The 20778-nt window shown below is 37.1% G+C and overlaps 1 protein-coding gene across 1 annotated transcript in view; it reads left to right on the top strand.

The window, feature by feature from the left end:
* Window positions 1-1369: 1369 nt before the first annotated feature.
* CSTF3 (cleavage stimulation factor subunit 3) overlaps window positions 1370-20778 on the top strand; it is a 67433-nt gene continuing 48024 nt past the window's right edge. The window contains exons 1-3 of the mRNA NM_001099700.1: window positions 1370-1419; window positions 19294-19395; window positions 19518-19613. Coding sequence (NP_001093170.1) covers window positions 1393-1419; window positions 19294-19395; window positions 19518-19613 — 225 coding nt within the window. The 5' untranslated portion in view covers window positions 1370-1392. The remainder of the gene's footprint in view (window positions 1420-19293; window positions 19396-19517; window positions 19614-20778) is intronic.

The raw sequence follows: 20778 nt of genomic DNA, 5'->3' as shown, positions 1-20778 counted from the left end.
TGCTTTTTAATACACTGTCTAGGTTTGTCATAGCTAGTCTTCCAAGGAGCAAGTGTCTTTTAATTTCATGACTCTAGTCACCGTCCTCAGTGATTTTGGTACCCAACAAAATGAAATCTGATAGCTTGCACATTTCCCCCTTCTATTTGCCATGAAGTGATGGGACTGTATGTCATGATCCTAGACTTTTGAATGTTGAGTTTTAAGCCAGCTTTCTCACTCTTTCACCTTTATCAAGAGGCTCTTTAGTTCCTCCTCACTTTCTACCATTAAAGTGGTATCATGTGCGTATCTGAGGTTGTTGATATTTTCCCCAGCAATCTTGATTCCAGCTTGTGATTCATCCAGCCCAGCATTTTGCAAGATAGCATTTCACAAGACGTATTCACGCTCTGGGAGATGGTGAAAGACGGGGAAGCCTGGCATGATGTAGTCCATGGGGTCGCAAAGAGAAGAACACGACTGAGTGACTGAACAACACTTTGCATAGACATTAAATAAGCAGGGTGACAGTATACAGCCTTGATGTACTCCTTTCCGAATTTTGAACCAATCAGTTGTTCCATGTCTGATTCTAGAGCCTCACTGCTATTAACCAAAAACCATGATGGGGTGGCAAGCTTAAACCCAGCCCTTACAGACTTCAAATCTTTGACACATGAGTAGTGCATAAATAAACATTGGCTTGATCTGTTCCCCTCATACCGGGAAAAGTGTGAAGCACCTTAGCTGAGACCATAGAAAACTCTATAGATTCCTCATCTCTAAAATATCGACTCATTGGACATGAGTTTGAACAAGCTCCGGATGATAGTGAGGAACAGGGAAGCCTGGCTTGCTGCAGGGTCGCAAAGAATCGGACGTGACTGAGCGACGAACAACAAGAAATTTAACACTAAGCACTGATCCATAAGATGGCCAGTTTGCCTGAACTGAACCGATTTCAGGCTTTAACAGGTAAGAGCCCGGCTCCGCAGGTTGATAATTAAATTGCAAAAGGCGTAGAAGCCTCCAAGAGAAACAGTTTCCCGCCTCCCAGCCGGTTGCAGCTCTCTCGAGAAGAGCCTCGCTAGTGCAGGGCTGTGACGTCAGTACAGGCACTAGACCCGCCCCCTGGGGTCTTTCTGCTTCTGCGCGGTTGAGTAACCTAGGAGTTTGCGCTCTTAGCTCTGCCCACTGCCCCGGAAGTTAATGCAGAAGCCACATCCCCTACTCGGCCGGCCGGGACGGAGCCATTTTAATTCATATCTGAGTGGGCGGTGGCGATTCGTGTTGGCCGTCTGGCTCCGCAGGGCAGGGGGCAACTTTACTGGTTTGGGGTGGTTTTTAGTTTAATTTTTCTTTTCTAGCTTGGCATCGCGGGCCAGTTCGTAATTCTAATCGGCTGAGGCCATGTCAGGAGACGGAGCCACGGAGCAGGTGAGGAAGGAGAGTGGTGGGGCCTCGTGGCGACCTCTTCTCTCCACGTCTCTGTTCGTCCGAGTACTCCAGCCATATTCGCTTGAGGAAGGAATCAGGGGTTTAATGAATCCCAAGGGCTGGGTACAGAAGTACGTGGGAATGGGGAGCGAGATCTGACTGAGATTTGAAACTTTTTTGGCTTCTCTGTCTTAGAGGTTAATATGAACAAATATTTGATTTAGACAATAGCTGGGAAACTACTTCGTCCTGTTTAGGTTTATGGGACTTAGCCGGTGAGATTCTTTCCTTTAATACCATTTTGGTGTTTAGGGGTTAGGAATGGATTATTTTAACGTGTACTCGCTGTTTTCGAAAAACTTGAAAGTGTTCTTTCTCTCCAACCGTCTTTCCGATATACACTGTACTCAAAAACTGGTTACTAGTTTGAGAAATAATTTGAGATGAAACTGATCTGAAGAAATAGATTCTCGCCAGAGCGAATGAGGGAGGAAGCAGTTTAGGAGTGGATCGTTATGCCAAGTTGGGAATTCTGTGGCTTTCTCCCGCTCCCTCCCTTAGTATTTCATTTTCGTTTTTCCAACGACACAGATAATTGTAGAGTTTGATATATCAGAAATGAGAAGTTCGATATGGACACTGTAAATAAAAACAGCTGTTTTAGTACTGGATATGTGACATATAAGTATTAAAAAATTCAGGGTTTTTGTTAAATGATCTGTTCCTTTTGCTTTTTATTCAGAATTTTGTAGGATAGTCTTTACCTTTTAGTTTGAAAGAGGAAACTGATATTTTATGAAAGATGTCAGGTTTTTTTTTTTTTTTCGATTTATGTTTAGTATGTTTAGGTAAATGGTTTTTAAAATGGAGGCTAGATAGACTGCAGATTTCAAGTTCGAGTTCTTGAAATTTCCCATTGCCATAGCAACGAAATACACTTACGTTTCCGTTTTTCAAGTGCCCGGCTTGTGGAGTGGGAAGTGTTCTTGGAGGCTGACAGAGATGAGGCAAAATTGAAATGTTTCTACTGAATAGAATAGAGTGACTATAAATTTTATTGTCGTTCAAGTTTGGATAAACTGAATTTTGTGTTTGCTTGTCGACAAATTTCTGTCCTGAAATTTTCAGTATTTACATTTTACATCCTGTTAGAATGCCCCAGATTTGCAGTCTTTAAATTGTTACGTCATATGTGTTTACATATACTACCCTTTTTCTGGGTTCATGTTTTGTTAACTGCAAGTGGAGGAGGAGTAATGTATTAAGGTTTTCGTTGAAAGTTTCACGAATTCATTGTTAATTCTTAAATTTATCTAAAATTGTAAACACACTGAAATGGTGCCATGACCTTTTCAACTGAGAACTGTGGTGTTTTAAGTGGGAGAGACAGTGGTAATTTTTTGAAAAAAGTTTCACCCATTAGTTTTATGTGCCAAGTTTAGGACATAAGTGCAGTGAATGCCTATAGTACAGGTCTTCACCTAGAATCCACAGTTGTTGAGTGTTTGCCATATTTGCTTTATATCTTGTACATGTTTATTTGAAAGTAAGTCAACACATATTCAGCCCCCCTTATTTCAGCTTCTCTTATACAGTATAAAGACCTTAATGCTATTTTATAACTATTATACCATTTCCCATCTAAGAAAATTAATAGTAATACCGTATTACTTCTAAAAATTAGTTCATATTCAGATTTCCTCAGTTTCTCCAGAAGGCAGTGTGATTCAGAGGGTTTTATTATTTTAAAAATCAGAATCTATAATGTAGGTTATTTGCATCATTTGATTATGTCTCTTGAATAGTCCCTCTATTTTTTGTCGCCTAGGATATTTATTGTCTATTTGAAGAATCCAGAACAGTTCTCTTGTAGAACTTCTCATTTTCTGTCTGGGTTTATTTGATGTGTGTGTGTGAGGTATCATTTAACTTGTTCTTTCATCTTCTGTATTTCCTGGAAAGTAACAGTTCTGTCTAAACTCAGAGCTTTGATAATACTCAGGTTAAATATTTTTGTGTATAATACAGCATCACATCAAAAAGCACTTCATGCTAGGTTATTCCTCTGTCAGCAATGGTTTAAGTTTGTTCACTTGGTTAGGGTAATGACTGCTGGGTCTTTTCATTGTAAAGGATTATTTCCCCCTTTGCAGTTAGTAATCTGTGGGTCGATAACTGTGTTCCTCAATAACCTTGTATCTAGTTATTTATTGTCAATTGATAATCCTTGAATAAATAAGTTATTTCCTTGGAAATGGCAAATTGTGATTTTTTAAAAAAAAATTCTATTCTGTCTCTACTTACTGGCTCATACTTTTCCTCAAAGAAGAAATTCCTGTTTTCTTTTCCCCTCCTTTTTAAAGATTGAATATTGCTGTGGATTTATGGTGTTTTCTGAATTTACTATGTTAAATTCAGCTATAACTTTTTTTTTTTAATGCTTAACTTGTCCTAACTTTTATGGTGCTTCCTGTATCCTATATATTTTTTCCATCAGTCTGTAAGACATTTTTTGACATCTGATGACCAACAAAGAATTATCTTCATATAATCTTTTGAATTTTTTAAAGATATATTTCAAACATGCAAGAAAAAAAGAATAGTATATGATGCTTCTATTACAGAGCTTTGCCACAGCTAAACCTGTTTTCTCCATACTTTCACTTACTCTTCCCACCTCCATTTGTTGTTGTTATTTAGTCAATAAGTCATGTCTGACTCTTTTGCAATCCCATAGATTGTAGCCTGCCACTCTTCTCTGTCCTTGGGATTTCCCAGGCAAGAAGACTGGAGTGAGTTGCCATTTCCTTATTCTGGGGATCTTCCAACCCAGGGATCGAAACCGCATTTCCTACTTGGCAGGTAGATTCTTTACCACTGAGCCACCTGGGAAGCCCCCCACCTCCATTACTTTGAAGCAAATCCCAGATATGATATTATTCAACTTTTAACTGGAACAGTGGTTAATACCTTGAAGGGTGACATGATCAAAAATATGAATCAGCTAGCTTGCTTGATGTGTAAGGCAACAGTCAGTGAAAATTTGGGAAAATTGAGTGATGATGGACAAGGGGGAAAAAAAGACTAAACAAAACTTGAATAATGAGAAGAAGATCAAAACCACTCTGAATGGTGGATTTGCTTTGGAAAGATGCCAAGGGGTTTCCCTCCTTCGAGATATGAATTGTAGATTTCTTTTAGCTGTTTAGCATTGAAACTCAAAAAAAATGATAATTTGTTCAGTAAACCTGATAATATTTTACATTTGTTATTCAAAATTATGTATTCATAATTCAAATTCATAATTTGAAATGTATTCAAAAATATAGATGGTCATTTCTTGGTACTGAATCTCTGGATTTGTGCTCTTTGAAAGAGGGAAATGATTGTAGACAAGCAAAATCAAGAGTGAGGTTTATTGTGTGTGGTTTTTTTTTAACTCTTGTAAGGATGTTCTGTTTTACATTTAGAGTGCTGTTTAAATTACTTTGCAGTGTTGGTGGATATTCTGGAGCCTCGTGTTTACTGTTTTTGCCAGTTTAGTCATGACAGAACCACATGCATATAGATTTCCCCCCTGACAAAAGCACATCTGGTTCCCCCGTGGAATTATGGCTCTATTTTTATCTTGTACACTTTTTTCTAATTGCTTGATTCAACTTTTGATCTCATTCTTCACATCATTTTACCTTGTGCGCCACCTCTACAGCATTTAATAGGCTATTTCGAGTTCGTTCACTGAGTTTAGAATTCAAAGGGTTGCCTTATTCACCTTAAAAACCTAGATCACTGTTTTGGTAATTAAAGGTGAAATGGATAAATTTTTGCACTCAGGCCATATGCTATATGTTAGAAAATTTTATAGAATTGTATCTTCTTGGGAAGATAGGTGCTTATAATTACTGATAATACAAAATAAAGTATTTTGGGCATAAGAGTGAATGGTTTCTAAAGTTTTGTTGACCAACAGAAAAAGAGGAAGGGAGAAATGTATTTGGCCAAGTCAATTCCGATGAAGCTTTAAGTCCCTAAACTTCTGATTCTACACTTTTGTCTTTCAGAAATAAGATTTCAGTTTTCAAACAATTCATAGCCTGTCCTAGAGTTAGGAAGGCCTGAAGTATAAAGAGAATGATCTTTACTTTGGAGGGGTGGGGGGAAGAATTATGTGACTTGAAGAAGCTCAAATTAATGGCTAATAAAGTTCTTAACAAAGAGGAGAATTCAGGGCCATAGAAGTGTTTTGCTTTTGGTGAAAAATAAGTTTAGGAAGATATAGAAAATATGAGAAATATGTGTTCTATTTTGTACTTATTAATTAGGAAAGAAAGATAAAACTGTTGAAACCTGACTTATTTTGTTGAGTAACGATTAGTATCTAGTAGTGGTTAAAAGGAAATAGTGCCTATTTTAAACCTAAGTGGGATGTGTGTGAAGGTTAGAAGAGGAAGTGAAAAAGCCAAGAATATACGTTATATGATAGTCTTTTCTTTGGATACAATTATTTTTATCTGTTTTTAACAAAATCTTTCTGTAATAGCCTTTTCTAACTTTCCCCTGTCCTGTTTTAAGTGATACTTAGTGTAACAGTTTTGGACAGGCAAGGTTGATTTGATCTTATTGTTAATATTTCTTGAGGAAATTTACTATAGAGGATACTATATCTGGCAGTAATTGTTCCTAAGAGAGATAGATCTGTGTTTACAGTACTGGTTTTCCTGAAAAGTACAACAGAGGGAGGTTGTGTTAGACGAGACTGCATTCTCTCTTCCTTAGGAACACAAAAATTTGCATCCTAGATAGGCCTTCCAGAATGGTAAAATCTATTCAGATGTTTGTATCTATTAAGTGGATGATTGCAAAAAACAATTCATAGTTTTCGACTTTTCTGCCATTATCTCTAAATCTTTATTCTTTTTTAGACAAGACCTAGTTGTGAATTTGAGTCTTCTTGTTTTTAATGAATAGTTGGTAATGGTGTGAGATTGATTTTAAAAGAGATTTTAGTTGGGCAAATGTTTAACCTAATTTTAGATTAATGGATAGTTTATAATAGGCAGTAAATTTTTATTAAAACCCGAAAGGTAAAAGTATTCTTAATTGTTGTCTTTCTAGTGTTTCACTTAGCTTATCAAATAAATTAATATTTTGGTCCCTCCTGATCAAAAGAAGCTGCGTTTTTCACATTCTAAAAGATTAAGATTTTTATGTATAAAACAAATACTTCGAAGCTGTTTGTTTCCTAGCGAATGAATAAACAAATGTAAGAAGCAAGTATGATAAGTATAATTATTTAGACCAATAACTGTTAGCCTGCTTATTCTAAGTTTTTGAAATGGTTGTACGTTTAGTAGATTTAAGTTTTTGAAAGATTTGAAGGGATTATATGCAGGATATATATTCAGATTTGTTCACTGAAAACATCTAGTAGTTTTGTCGCACTGGTAAAGGAACATAGGACTAGGCTGGCATCCAGTACTAATGTCACCTTAGTTCTGGATGCCTTAGGCATATGAATTGGCTTAGTTACTTCTTGAATAGTCTTGCAGAGTACTACTCTAGTCTAGTTTTGATTTTGGAAAAAGACTACCAAGAGAAACTTACGAGTTGAAACATTTAGTATTTGCAGTTTTCTTAATATTTTAACAACAACAACAAAAGGAATGACTTGGGTCTGATTCTGCTTTATTTTTGAGGAAACAACATTTGGGGAAACACGTATTTATAGAACAGATGGATTAGGTGGTGGTTCTCAACATGGAGTCAGTGGTCCATTGTATCATATTCACTTAGGTGCTTCATTATTGCCTGTACCTCAATTTTAGATATGTTGTAATAGATTCTGTAGGTAAGGCTGAAAATCTTCATTGGAAATGAGTATCACAGTAATATTTAAGTAAATGAGTTTGTAAACCACTTAGGTTAGGGATTGAAGATACTTGGACCTTCAAAGTTGGTTTTGAATACATTGATAAAATAAATGGAGAAAAACGTTGCAGATTATACACATGGACATCACCAGATGGTCAACACCAAAATCAGGTTGATTATATTCTTTGCAGCCAAAGATGGAGAAGCTCTATACAGTCAGCAAAAACAAGACCGGGAGCTGGCTGTGGCTCAGATCATGAACTCCTTATTGCCAAATTCAGACTTAAATTGAAGAAAGTAGGGAAAACCACTAGACCATTCAGGTATGACCTAAATCCCTTCTGATTATACAGTAGAAGTGAGAAATAGATTTAAGGGACTAGATCTGATAGACAGAGTACCTGATGAATTATGGACAGAGGCTTGTGACATTGTACAGGAGACAGGGATCAAGACCATCCCCATGGAAAAGAAATGCAAACAAGCAAAATGGCTGTCTGAGGAGGCCTTACAAATAGCTGTGAAGAGAAGCGAGAAGCAAAGGAGAAAAGGAAAGTTATAAGCATCTGAATGCAGAGTTCCGAAGAATAGCAAGGAGAGATTAAAAGCCTTCTTCAGCGATCAATGCAAAGAAATAGAGGAAAACAACAGAAGGGGAAAGACTAGAGATCTCTTCAAGAAAATTAGAGATACCAAGGGAACATTTCATGCAAAGATGGGCTCGATAAAGGACAGAAATGGTATGGACCTAACAGAAGCACAAGATATTAAGAAGAGGTGGCAAGAATACACAGAAGAACTGTACAAAAAAGATCTTCACGACCCAGATAATCATGATGGTGTGATCACTCACCTAGAGCCAGACATCCTGGAACGTGAAGTCAAGTGGGCCTTAGAAAGCATCACTACAAACAAAGCTAGTGGAGGTGATGGAATTCCAAGTGAGCTATTCCAAATCCTGAAAGATGATGCTGTGAAAGTGCTGCACTCAATATGCCAGCAAATCTGGAAAACTCAGCAGTGGCCACAGGACTGGAAAAGGTCAGTTTTCATTCCAATCCCAAAGAAAGGCAATGCCAAAGAATGCTCAAACGACTGCACAATTGCACTCATCTCACACGCTAGTAAAGTAATGCTCAAAATTATCCAAGCCAGGCTTCAGCAGTATGTGAACCATGAACTTCCAGATGTTCAAGCTGGTTTTAGAAAAGGCAGAGGAAACAGAGATCAAATTGCCAACATCTGCTGGATCATGGAAAAAGCAAAGAGAGTTCCAGAAAAACATCTATTTCTGCTTTATTGACTACACCAAAGTCTTTGACTGTCTGGATCACAGTCAACTGTGGAAAATTCTGAAAGAGATGGGAATACCAGACCACCTGACCTACCTCTTAGAGAAGCCTGTATGCAGGTCAGGAAGCAACAGTTAGAACTGGACATGAAACAACAGACTGGTTCCAAATAGGAAAAGGAGTACGTCAAGGCTGTATATCGTCACCCTGCTTATTTAACTTCTATGCAGAGTACATCATGAGAAACGCTGGGCTGGAAGAAGCACAAGCTGGAATCGAGATTGCTGAAGAAATATCAATAACCTCAGATATGCAGATGACACCACCCTTATGGCAGAAAGTGAAGAGGAACTAAAAAGCCTCTTGATGAAAGTGAAAGAGGAGAGTGAAAAAGTTGGCTTAAAGCTCAACATTCAGAAAACAAAGATCATGGCATCTGGTCCCATCACTTCATGGCAGATAGATGGGGAAACAGTGGAAACAATGTCAGACTTTATATTTGGGGGCTCCAAAGTCACTGCAGATGGTGATTGCTGCCATGAAATTAAAAGACGCTTACTCCTTGGAAGGAAAGTTATGACCAACCTAGACAGCATATTCAAAAGCAGAGATATACTTTGCCAACAAAGGTCCGTCTAGTCAAGCAACTGAACTGAACTGAGGCCTTTGATAGTATTTAACTGATTTTTCTCTCCCTACTATATTTATCAGTTACTAGTTCATTCGCTCAGTTGTGTCCAACTCTTTGTGACCCCATGAATTGCAGCATGCCAGGCCTCCCTGTCCATCACCAACTCCCAGAGTTCACTCAGACTCATGTCCATCGAGTCGATGATGCATTCCAGCCATCTCATCCTCTGTCGTCCCCTTCTCCTGCCCCCAATCCCTCCCAGCCTCAGGATCTTTTCCAATGAGTCAACTCTTTGCATGAGGTGGCCAAACAAAGTATTGGAGTTTCAATCTCCTTTAGTATAGACTGGTTGGATCTCCTTGCCAGTCCAAGGGACTCTCAAGAGTCTTCTCCAACACCACAGTTCAAAAGCATCAATTCTTCTGCGCTCAGCTTTCTTCACAGTCCAACTCTCACATCCATACATGACCACTGGAAAAACCATAGCCTTGACTAGATGGACCTTTGTTGGCAAAGTAATGTCTCTGCTTTTGAATATGCTGTCTAGGTTGGTCATAACTTTGTTTCCAAGGAGTAAGCGTCTTTTAATTTCATGACTGCAATCACCATCTGCAGTGACTTTGGGGCCCCCAAAAATAAAGGCTGACACTGTTTCCACTGTTTCCCCATCTACCTGCCATGAAGTGATGGGACCAGATGCCATGATCTTCGTTTTCTGAATGTTGAGCTTTAAGCCAACTTTTTCACTCTCCTCTTTGACTTTCATCAAGAGGCTTTTTAGTTCCTCTTCACTTTCTGCCATAAGGGTGATGTCATCTACATATCTGAGGTTATTGATATTTCTTCCAGCAATCTTGATTCCAGCTTGTGCTTCTTCCAGCCCAGCGTTTCTCATGATGTACTCTGCATAGAAGTTAAATAAGCAGGGTAACAATATACAGCCTTGACATACTCCTTTTCCTATTTGGAACCAGTCTGTTGTTTCATGTCCAGTTCTAACTGTTGCTTCCTGACCTGCATATAGGTTTCTCAAGAGGCAGGTCAGGTGGTCTGGTAGTCCCTACTATATTTAGTCACTCATGAATGGAAAATACTCATTATAAAACTAGTTTTGTGACTCTGCTAGTTCTGTTGCAAAGATCATCGAAACTCTTGGTCAAAAAGCTGATGTAGCTTTACATTCTTTAACTTACTATATCCCTCTCTACATACTTTTGATTTTTATCACTTGGTTTAAATTTTCACTGACTTCTATTTGAATTTAATTTACATATGACCTCCAGCATAACACTCTCTCCATATATCACAAAAATAGCTATTTGAAGAAAGTGAAGTACTTTTTTTTTTTTCCTGTCCCAAGTTTTACTTCCCTGGTGGAAATGGAAAGAAGAAATTAAGTTAGATTATACACATCACTGACTCAGTGGACATGAGTTTGAGTAAACTCTGGGAGTTGGTGATGGACAGGGAGGCCTGGCATGCTGCAGTCCATGAGGTCACAAAGAGTTGCACACAACTGAGTGACTGAACTGAGCTGACTGATACATTTAAAATCATTAATATAAATGTCTGTCACTTCTCCACACCCCACCCTATTGACAACCACCTAATATAAATTAAACTATTGTATAGACGGTGGTTTGCAGCCTCACTTTCCCAGAAGCTATGTGGCATATCCATGACACATGACAATTGTAAGAAAAGATTATTAAAAATGCTTCTTCTTTTTCAGACTACATAATTGTATTTTTTGGTCTTCATCAAAAATGATATATTGCAGCAGATTGAAAGCAGAAGCCAGATGTTAAAGAGATCACAAAAATGTAAAACAGTGACATCATTTTCACTAATTTGTTGTTGTCCTGGAAAATATTTTTAACTAAAATTAGAAATTTATTTTTAAATGAATTAACATTAAAATTTTTGCAGTTTTAATTTCTAATATAATATTGATAGATTTGACCCACATTTTATAAAGTGTCTCTAGTTCCTCAGTTGTAAGACTGCAAAGTGATTCTCTATAAGAAGTTTGAGAACCATTGAAATAATGCATGGAACCTGTGAGACAATATTGTAAGTTCTGTTTCTCTGAGTTAGCTTCCCATAGCAAAAAGAAGGTAAAAAGACAACCAACTGAAGGGTAGAAAATTTTTGTAAACTATATATCCAATAATTAACTAATAGCTATAATATGTAAAAACACTTGCAATGCAATAACAAAAAAAATAAAATGGGCAAGGTATCTGGAAGGACATTAACTATATACAAATAGCCAATAAAAACATGAAAAGTGTTGAACTTCACTAACTACCAGTGAAATAAAGATCAAAACTACAATGAGATACCACTCTACTGTCATTTAAAATTATCAAAAAGGTAGATAATACCAAGTGTTGGTCAGAATGTAAGAAAAATTGGAGCCCTTTTACTGGTGGAACTGTAAAATGGTTCAGTCACTTTGGAAAACAGTCTGACACTTCTTCAGAGTGTTACATAGTTTGCTTTATGGCATAACAGTTTTACTTCTGGGTATGCTAAGTTGCTTCAGTTGTGTCCAACCCTGTGCGACCCCACAGACGGCAGCCCATCAGGCTCCCCTGTCTCTGGGATTCTCCAGGCAAAAACACTGGGGTGGGTTGCCATTTCCTTCTCCAGTGCATGAAAGTGAAAAGGGAAAGTAAAGTCGCTCAGTCGTGTCCTACTCTTAGCGACCCCATGAACTGCAGCCCACAAGGCTCCTCCGTCCATGGGATTTGCCAGGCAAGAGTACTGGAGTGGTATACACCTAAGTAAAAAGAAAATACAAAAGGAGCTCCACTCAAAAACTAGAAATAATCCAAATGTCCATCGACTGTTTAGTAAAATGTGGGATATCCATTCAGTTCAATATTTGGCACTGGAAAGTACTGATATGAAGACATGAAGTTTGAAAACATGCAAAGTGAAAGTCAGAAACAAAACACATTGTGTTATTTACATGAAATGCCTACACATTTATGGAAACAGATTGGTGGTTGCATAGGCCTAGACGGATTGGGAAATGGGAATGCCAGTTAATGGGTATGGGTTTTTATTTAGGGTGGTAAAAATGTTCTAAAATTTATTGTGATAGTGAATATACTAAATTTAAGCATTGAATTTTACATTTTAAATGGGTGAATTGTATGGAATTTGATTGTCTCAATAAAGCTATTATTAAAAAGTCAAACATGTATAATGTATCCTACCTCCATCCTTTAAGTCAGTTGTCCATGGGGGAATTCTTCAGAGAGAAGTTGGTATTTTAGCAATACTCTACGACTAGAAAAATTGTTCATAGAACACACACTCAGGTAGTTCCTCAGCAGCATTTTTGCCTTCTACAAAAAAAGTCTGTCATCTGCTTCACAAGTTTTTCTGATTTTTGTACCCATTTGAAATAGTATATGTTGATGTGTATCTGTATACTCCTTACAGTCTTATAATGTTTCTGATTTTTAAAATTGTGCAAATCAAAGCAGCTCCCAATGTCCTACTAGTATCATTAAATGTGCATGCATTGGGAACTGAACTAGTCCAGCCTTTGTTCTGCTCATTTGATTTGGGGCCCATCCTATTCCCCATTAACATCCCCCTATAGGATGATAATAGAATTACAGGTATTCCAAAGACAAGCTGGATTTTGATAGTTTCTTTATAGTTGTTTTTGGGACATGTAAACATGAGATGGCTGTTTGGCTATAACTAAACAGAGTTCTGACCTCATTCCATTACAAATGGGCACTAGAAACTTGAGACAAGTTTTCTTAAAGTGACCTATTTCTCTGATCTGGCAACAGATTCAGAAAATAATATTGGGTTGGCCAGAACAAGTTTTTCTGTAAGGTGTTGTGGAAAATGACAAGTGAACTTTTTGGCCAACCCAGTAATACAACTCTGTTCTTTATGAAGCCTCAGTCTACTTGTTGATTCTAGAAAACTTCCATTTTCATTTGCTCAACAGCAAATACAGTAGCCAGACCACAAAACAAAAATGTTACACTCTTTGGTTACCCAACTGGTTCATATCTGTGACAATGAATGACTTCTTATTGTGAGAAATGTGGCCTTTAACTACTAGAGGATACTGGGCCGTTTCAGTTATCTTCTATTAATTCAGTTGATAGAGAATTATATATATAGATTCTTTTACAAACATTTGACTACATTCTTGTCCGGAGGAAAACATTTACCATTGTAAAAGATTCTGCAAAGAGCTGATTCATAATTCTGCCAGATTTAACTGGACTTTGGGCAGATTCATGTAATTTAATTATATTTTTTATTATAGAATGGGATTATTGGTTATTTAACAAGGAGTGGTGATTAGTGCCTAACATAGTAGATGGTCAATAAATGTTTTGTTTTACATTTGATCCATCATCCTTTCCTTGGGCTTCTTAGTCCATGGTAACTCCTTCCTCCAGGTGTCTATTGATACAATTTTTGGTGTTCCATGAACTTGAATGGACAAAATAAAACTATTTTCACTAATTTTAACTGAAATCAAGCCTTCTATTATGAATGTGGGCAAGAAACCATGCTAGTACTGTTAGCAACAGCTGTGTGACTGGGACAGAAGGATTCACAGTGCTATTAGCACTCATCAGTAGACTCACTAGATTTCATGTGATAAGTGTTTGTTACTGTGTAAAACTTTAAGATATTTAGATAATTATATTTCAGTATAATTGAATCCTACATAGTTTATTTTGTATATTTGAGAACATTATCCTGTGAAAGTTCCCACGGACATCAGTGGCAAGAAGGTACAGTGGTACCAAAAAAAAAAAAAAAGTTTGGAACTGCTTGTTGTTGTTTAGTTGCTAAATCGTGTCTGACTCTTGTGACCTCCTGGACTGTAGCCCACCAGTCTCTCTGTCCAAAGGGTTTACCAGGCAAGAATACTGGAGTGGGTTGCCCGTCTCCTGCATTGGCAGGTGGATTCTTTACCACTGAGCCAGAGCCCTTACTTTCAACTCAGCTGCACATTGCGACCACCTGGTGCTGTGTGCCACTTGATGCTGTCATGTCTGGCTCTTTCGAACTCTGTGGACTGCAGCTTGCCAGGCTCCATCTGTCCATGGGATTCTCCAGGCAAGAATACTGGACTGGGCTGCCATTCCCTTCTCCAGGGAATCTTCCCAACCCAGGGATCAAACCTGCATCCCTTATGTCTCTTGAATTGGACCTGAAGAGTTTTTTTAAAAACAGTGACAGTTCAGGCTCATTCCTAGAGATTTTATTTCAAATGATCCAGAGTGAGACTTGAGTATCTTTTTAAATGCTCTTTACCCAAGGTGATTCTGATGTGCTGCCAGGGTTGAGAATCACTAAATGAATGGCTTATTTTATTTCATAAGGAGACTTTTATCCTTGCTGCAGTTATGCTGGTCAGATATTAGATGCCATCTTCTGAGTTTCTCTGTTCTGCAGATTATGGTATGTGTTGTTGTTCAATCACTAAGTTGTGTCCAACTCTTTGCAACCCCATGAACTGCAGCACTCCAGACTTGCCTGTCCTTCAGTATTTCCCAGAGTTTGGTCAAATTCATGTTCATTGAGTTGGTGATGCTATCCAACCATTTCATCTGCTTCCCTCTTCTCTGTTTGCCTTCAATCTTTCCCAGTATCAGAGTCTTTTCCAGTGAATTGGCTCTTTGCATCAAGTAACGAAAGTGTTGGAGCTTCAACTTTAACATCAGTCCTTTCAGTGAGTATTCAGGGTTGATTTCCTTTAGGATTGACTGGTTTGATTTCCTTGCTACTCAGGGGCCTCTAAAGAGTCTTCTCCAGCACCACAGTTCAAAAGCATCAATTCCTTGGTGCTCAGCCTTCTTTATGGTCCAACTCTCATATCTGTACATGACTTTTGGAAAAACCATAGCTTTAACTATGTGGATCTTTGTTGACAAAGTGTTGTCTCTGCTTTTTAATATGCTCTCTAGTTCGTCGTAGCTTTTCTTCCAAGGAACCAGGTGTCTTTTAATTTCATGGCTGCAGTCTCTGTCAACAATGATTTTGGAGCCCCCAAAAATAAAATCTGCCACCGCTTCCACTTTTCCCCTTCTATTTGCCATGAAGTGTTAGGACTGGATGCCATGATCTTAGTTTTTTGAATGTTGAGTTTTAAGCCAGCTTTTTCATTCTCCACTTTCACCCTTATCAAGAAGCTCTTTAGTTCTTCTTCATACTCTGCCCTTAGAGTGGTATCATCTGCATATCTGAGATTGTTGATATTTCTCTTGGCAGTCTTGATTCCAGCTTGTGATTCATCAGCCAGGCATTTCACATGATGTACTCTGCATATAAGTAGAGTATACATTATCTAATTTGGTAGGTTAATTTTGAAGACGTGAATTTGAATGATTTGGCCTCCCATCAGACTGCTTTGAAATACTAATTGTTATTTTTAGTAGCTTTGATTAGCTTAGCTGATTTTTAGGTTGTAATTTAAAGTATCATATTTACTTATTTTATCATTAATATCATTAATATTTTATGATTCATATCTTACAAACCCTCATTTATTTTAAAATATTTTTAAAATTTGTTTTGTCAAGAAGTAAACTGAAAGTCTTTGTTTTGTATCCCAGATGCCCCTTAAACAATGCACATAATAGGCACTGAGGAAATATTTTTCAGGTGAACAGTAAAACTTCAAACAGCAGAAGAGTATGTATACGATGTGTAAAGTACACTTGTATGTGGTGTGCGTGTATCTCCCCAGCCACACCTACTTTTTTTTTAACTGGCTATTATGTCCCATGTTGCTGTTTATAGACCTGCCTTGTTTGTTCTTTTGGTGGTTGCAAATTCCATAATTTATTTAACCAGTTTCTTTTTTTTGATTATTTAAATCATTCCTAGTCTTGCACAGCAACAAACAGCCACATAGCTGAGTATTCTGTGCATATCTTTGTATACATGTAGAGTAGGATAAGGAGAAGGCAATGGCACCCCAGTCCAGTACTCTTGCCTGGGAAATCCCGTAGACAGAGGAGCCTGGTAGGGTACAGTCCATGGGGTTGCGAAGACTCGGACACGACTGAGCGACTTCACTTTCACACACTGGAGAAGGAAATGGCAACCCAACTCCAGTGTTCTTGCCTGGAGAATCCCAGGGACAGAGGAGCCTGGTGGGCTGCCGTCTATGGGGTCGCACAGAGTTGGACACCACTAACGTGACTTAGCAGAGTAGGATAAGTAGAACTGGAATGCAGGGTCAGATATTCATGTTACCTTTTGGTCAGTATTACTGCTTGCTCCTGCCAACAGTTTGAGAATGTCTGTTTATACATATCTTGACCAGTTCAGTCAGTCAGTTGAGTCACTTAAGTCGTGTCTGACTCTCTGTGACCCCATGGACGGAAGCACGCCAGGCTTCCCTGTCCATTACCAACTCCTGGAGCTTGCTCAGACTCATGTCCATCAAGTCGGTGATACCATCCAACCACCTTATTCTGTCGTCCCTTTCTACTCCTGCCTTCAGTCTTCCCCAGCATCGGGGTCTTTTCCAGTGAGTCAGTTCTTTGCGTCAGGTGGCCAAAGTATTGGAGTTTTAGCTTCAGCATCAGTCCTTCTAATTAATATTCAGGACTGATTTCCTTTAGGATGGACTGATTTGATTTGATAATATCTTTGCCAGTGCAGTGTTAATTATAAAATACCTTTGATATTTTATATGGCTTATATTTGTTTTGTTTTCAGTGTTTAAAGTTCAGTGTTCTTTTTCTATGAGCTGTTTGAATACTTTGCCCATTTTGTTCTTTAGTTTTTGATGTTTTAGTGACTAGATGTTATATTAATAAATTTAATATTTTGCCATATGTGCTGGGGATATTTTTTTCAAGTTCATCTTTTCACTTTCATTGTGATACTTTCCCCCTGGACAAATGTAAATAAACTTTACAAATTAAGTTTACTCTTTTCAAAGGCTTTTAAAGAGCATTCCCACACAAAGATAAATTTCAGTACATTTTCTGATGGTTCTTTCTTGTGTTTTTGTTTTTAATGTTTTTGATTTGTCTGAAATTAATTTGATAGAATGGTTAAAATTGGGATTCATCTTTTATTGACTTTGCAGTTCTAAGATAGTTATTCTAGCATCATGCATTGAATAACCCAACATTCTGATTTCAAATAACACCTTTATTTGCTAATTTTCCATGTATCCTCTTTCTGAACCATCCTGATCCGGTGATTGGTTGATCACCATTGCAGAACTCTTTTATTCTGTATCATGTTTAGTATATGAGTGGGGCCAGTGGTTTTCCTTTATTAAACTTTTCCAGTTTTAGTTTCTTGAGCAAGCTTCTGAAAGCTCTTGTGTATTAGTAGGACATCATAATTTTGATAGAAAATCACATTAGTCTTTTAAAACACATTTTCCTTTCTAAATGTGTACTTATCAGTGGTGGAAACTTGATTTATTCCAAAGGAAAGTATACTTCTTCCAGGTAGTTTTTCCCACCTAAACACATGACTTAAAAATTTTTTCCCCAACTGGTAATTCAACAGAATTGCTTGGTGATATATTAAGTGCCACTGAAGAAGGTGAGGGGGGAAGAGATGTTAGAGGCAATGCTTCCCTCTCTTGAATATTACTAATATTTATTGCTACATTGGGCTTCCGTGGTGGCTAAGATGGTAAAAGAATCCACCTGCAATGTGGGAGACCTGGGTTCGATCCCTGGGTTAGGAAGATCCCCTGGAGGAGGGCATGGTAACCCAATCCAGTAGTCTTGCCTAGAGAATCCCCATGGACAGAGGTCCTTGGCGGGCTGTAGTCCATGGGGTTGCAAAGAGTTGGACATGACAGCACAGCACAGCATTGCTGTATTACGATTTCAGGAAGTCCTCCCACAAAGGCAGAACAAAACTTCATGCAAATTTATCTGGCGTATTTCGTATCCGTTTCTTTTTGTGGTACAAAATAATATTGTGAACAACAGTTTGAAAAGTAATGCTTGTATGTGTGCCATGGGTCCTGGCTACTTTTTTAGGTATTGGCTTTAAGATTGTATTTCTATAATAAAAATAAAACCACCTTTTATTAAAGAGTTTAGAAAATACTGAGAAAGGGGGGGAAGTCAGCTGTCCATCTACCACACATCACCCAGACATGACTACTATTTTACAATTACAGTCTTTTCAGTCTCTTTCATTGTAGATTTCTTTAATAGTTTTTGTATACAGTTGTAAGTACAGTTTCATATAGTTTGCTGTATATACAGTTTGTAAATCATGCTTTTAAAACTTTTACGTCAAAATAAAGTTTTCATGTCATTTCATGCTTTTTCATTGTGATTCAGGATGAATTCTGTATAGCAGTGTTTCTTAATGTTGGTCCAGGGACCTTGTGGGTTCCTAAGACTTTGATCTGTGAGTTCATACTGTTTCATAATAGATTTAAGACATTATTTGCCTATTTCACTTTTAATTCTCATGAGTGTACAGTGGAATTTTTACATGATTTGATATGGCAGTAGGTTGAGTTCAGAAGCATATGTGAAAATCCAGCTGCACTTTAAAGCCCACCATATTTATTATACACAGATTTGCAAATATATGTCACAAGGATAATCATCTAAATGAATTTTTAAAGTTATTTTTCATTAAATTTTATTTATGTTAATATGTAAATACTTTTATTATTATTTGTATGTGAATAAATATCTAACTTTGTCTCCGTTTTAATTTCTAACGTGGTAAATACTGAAATAACCTACATAAACGAAAACTCTTTGGTGTACTCACTTTTTAGAGTATAAAAGGGGTCCAAGTCTAAAAAGTTGGAGAACTGCTGCCGTGTTTTATTTCATAAAAAAAGAGATGGGTTTATTTAAATTTAAAAATGTTTTAATTTTTAGGTATGTGTCCATTTGAATTTGTTATTATGCAAGTGATTTAGATTACAGAAAATGAAGGCTTTTATAAGAGGACGTTTTCATGCTTCTTATTGTGATACTGCATCTGGGAACTAATATGTTGTTCTTGGATTAAATTAGTCCTGAGATTTTTAAAACAGTAACTTGAGTTCATTATTTTTCTTCCCCCTAGGCAGCTGAGTATGTCCCAGAGAAGGTGAAGAAAGCCGAAAAGAAATTAGAAGAGAATCCTTATGACCTTGACGCTTGGAGCATTCTCATTCGAGAGGCACAGGTTTAGTGATATAGGATTACATTTCCTTCTCTATGGGTCCAATCACACTACTTGGTTCTGCAGTAAATAATATTTTCATAATCCTAACATTGTAAATGCTGTTTATTGGTTTTCAATTTTAGAATCAACCTATAGACAAAGCACGGAAGACTTATGAACGCCTTGTTGCCCAGTTCCCCAGTTCTGGCAGATTCTGGAAACTGTACATTGAAGCAGAGGTTAATATTTTATTTTATTTTTTCTTATATAGCATTTGATGGGAATTGCAACATACACTGTAGTGATAGAAAACAAATTAGGAACATAGATAGCACAAGTAGGACAAGGAGGATTTAAAATGTCTTCTGCCTTTATTTTGTAAAATAGGTATGAAGGAGTAATTAAAATGAATTTTTGAAATTTGGGTCTTTACAAGCTGATGATTGTTGCATTTTGGAGTTGCAACAACATTAAAACAGTTTCAATGGTATTGGAGTGCTTTAGCCTTTTATTTACTTGTCATGTGTCAATTTATTGCCTCCTGTGTCATTTATTTAGAACTCATTTTTCTTTTTATTCCTATTTACAAATGAATCTGGTATTATAAGGAAATACGAAATGTTATTTTAGTTTCATAGGGTGTTTTGAGTGTCTCTGGTGAAATGAAACCTTGAGGTAAAAAATTATTTTGGATTTTAGTTTTGTGAAAATGCATGGTTTGTCAATAAATGTAAGCACTTCAGTAATTTTTAAAGTTTTTCTGTAGGATAAAGTTTACATTATACAGTAATAAGTTAATATGAACTCAAACCTATGTAATCATAATTTACCCAATGATACTTTGATTGGGTTTTTTTTTGTTTTTATTTTGTTTTTTTTTCTTTATAACTGTCTTGAAATTTGAAGTCAGGCATTTTTATTTTAAAGAGTAAAGGCCCCATTCTTGTTTATGATTAGAACGGAAATGTTCACTTTTGAAGATCAGAATTAGCAATCAAGATGATAATAAAATGTTAATGTATTGATAACAGTTGGCACCAAATAATCATTTTTGTGGTGATACATTAATGAGAGGGGGTGAGATATGAATAGCTGATAATCCACATTAAGCTGAAAATTGATATCCATTTCTTTTTATAACTTATTTATACTTATGAGGTATTCTTATTTGAATATTAATTTATAATATAAATTCTCAACATAATCAAGTACACTGCAGCCTCGTCATAACATTTTCACAATAACTGAAATTTTATAGTATGTGGGTCTGTTTTGGACAAATCAAAGGGCTTTAGTCAGCAGTACTGAACAGACTTCAACACAGCACAGTGTCACCTGTGATGTGTCCCTCAGAATGGACCTAACTAACTGCAGATTTAAATTGAGGCTACAGTGTACTCACTG

Source organism: Bos taurus, chromosome 15, assembly GCF_002263795.3.
Source record: "Bos taurus isolate L1 Dominette 01449 registration number 42190680 breed Hereford chromosome 15, ARS-UCD2.0, whole genome shotgun sequence".
Taxonomy (NCBI): Eukaryota; Metazoa; Chordata; class Mammalia; order Artiodactyla; family Bovidae; genus Bos; species Bos taurus.
Note: the sequence above shows the minus strand (reverse complement) of the source record. Positions and strands in the feature narration are given on the sequence as shown.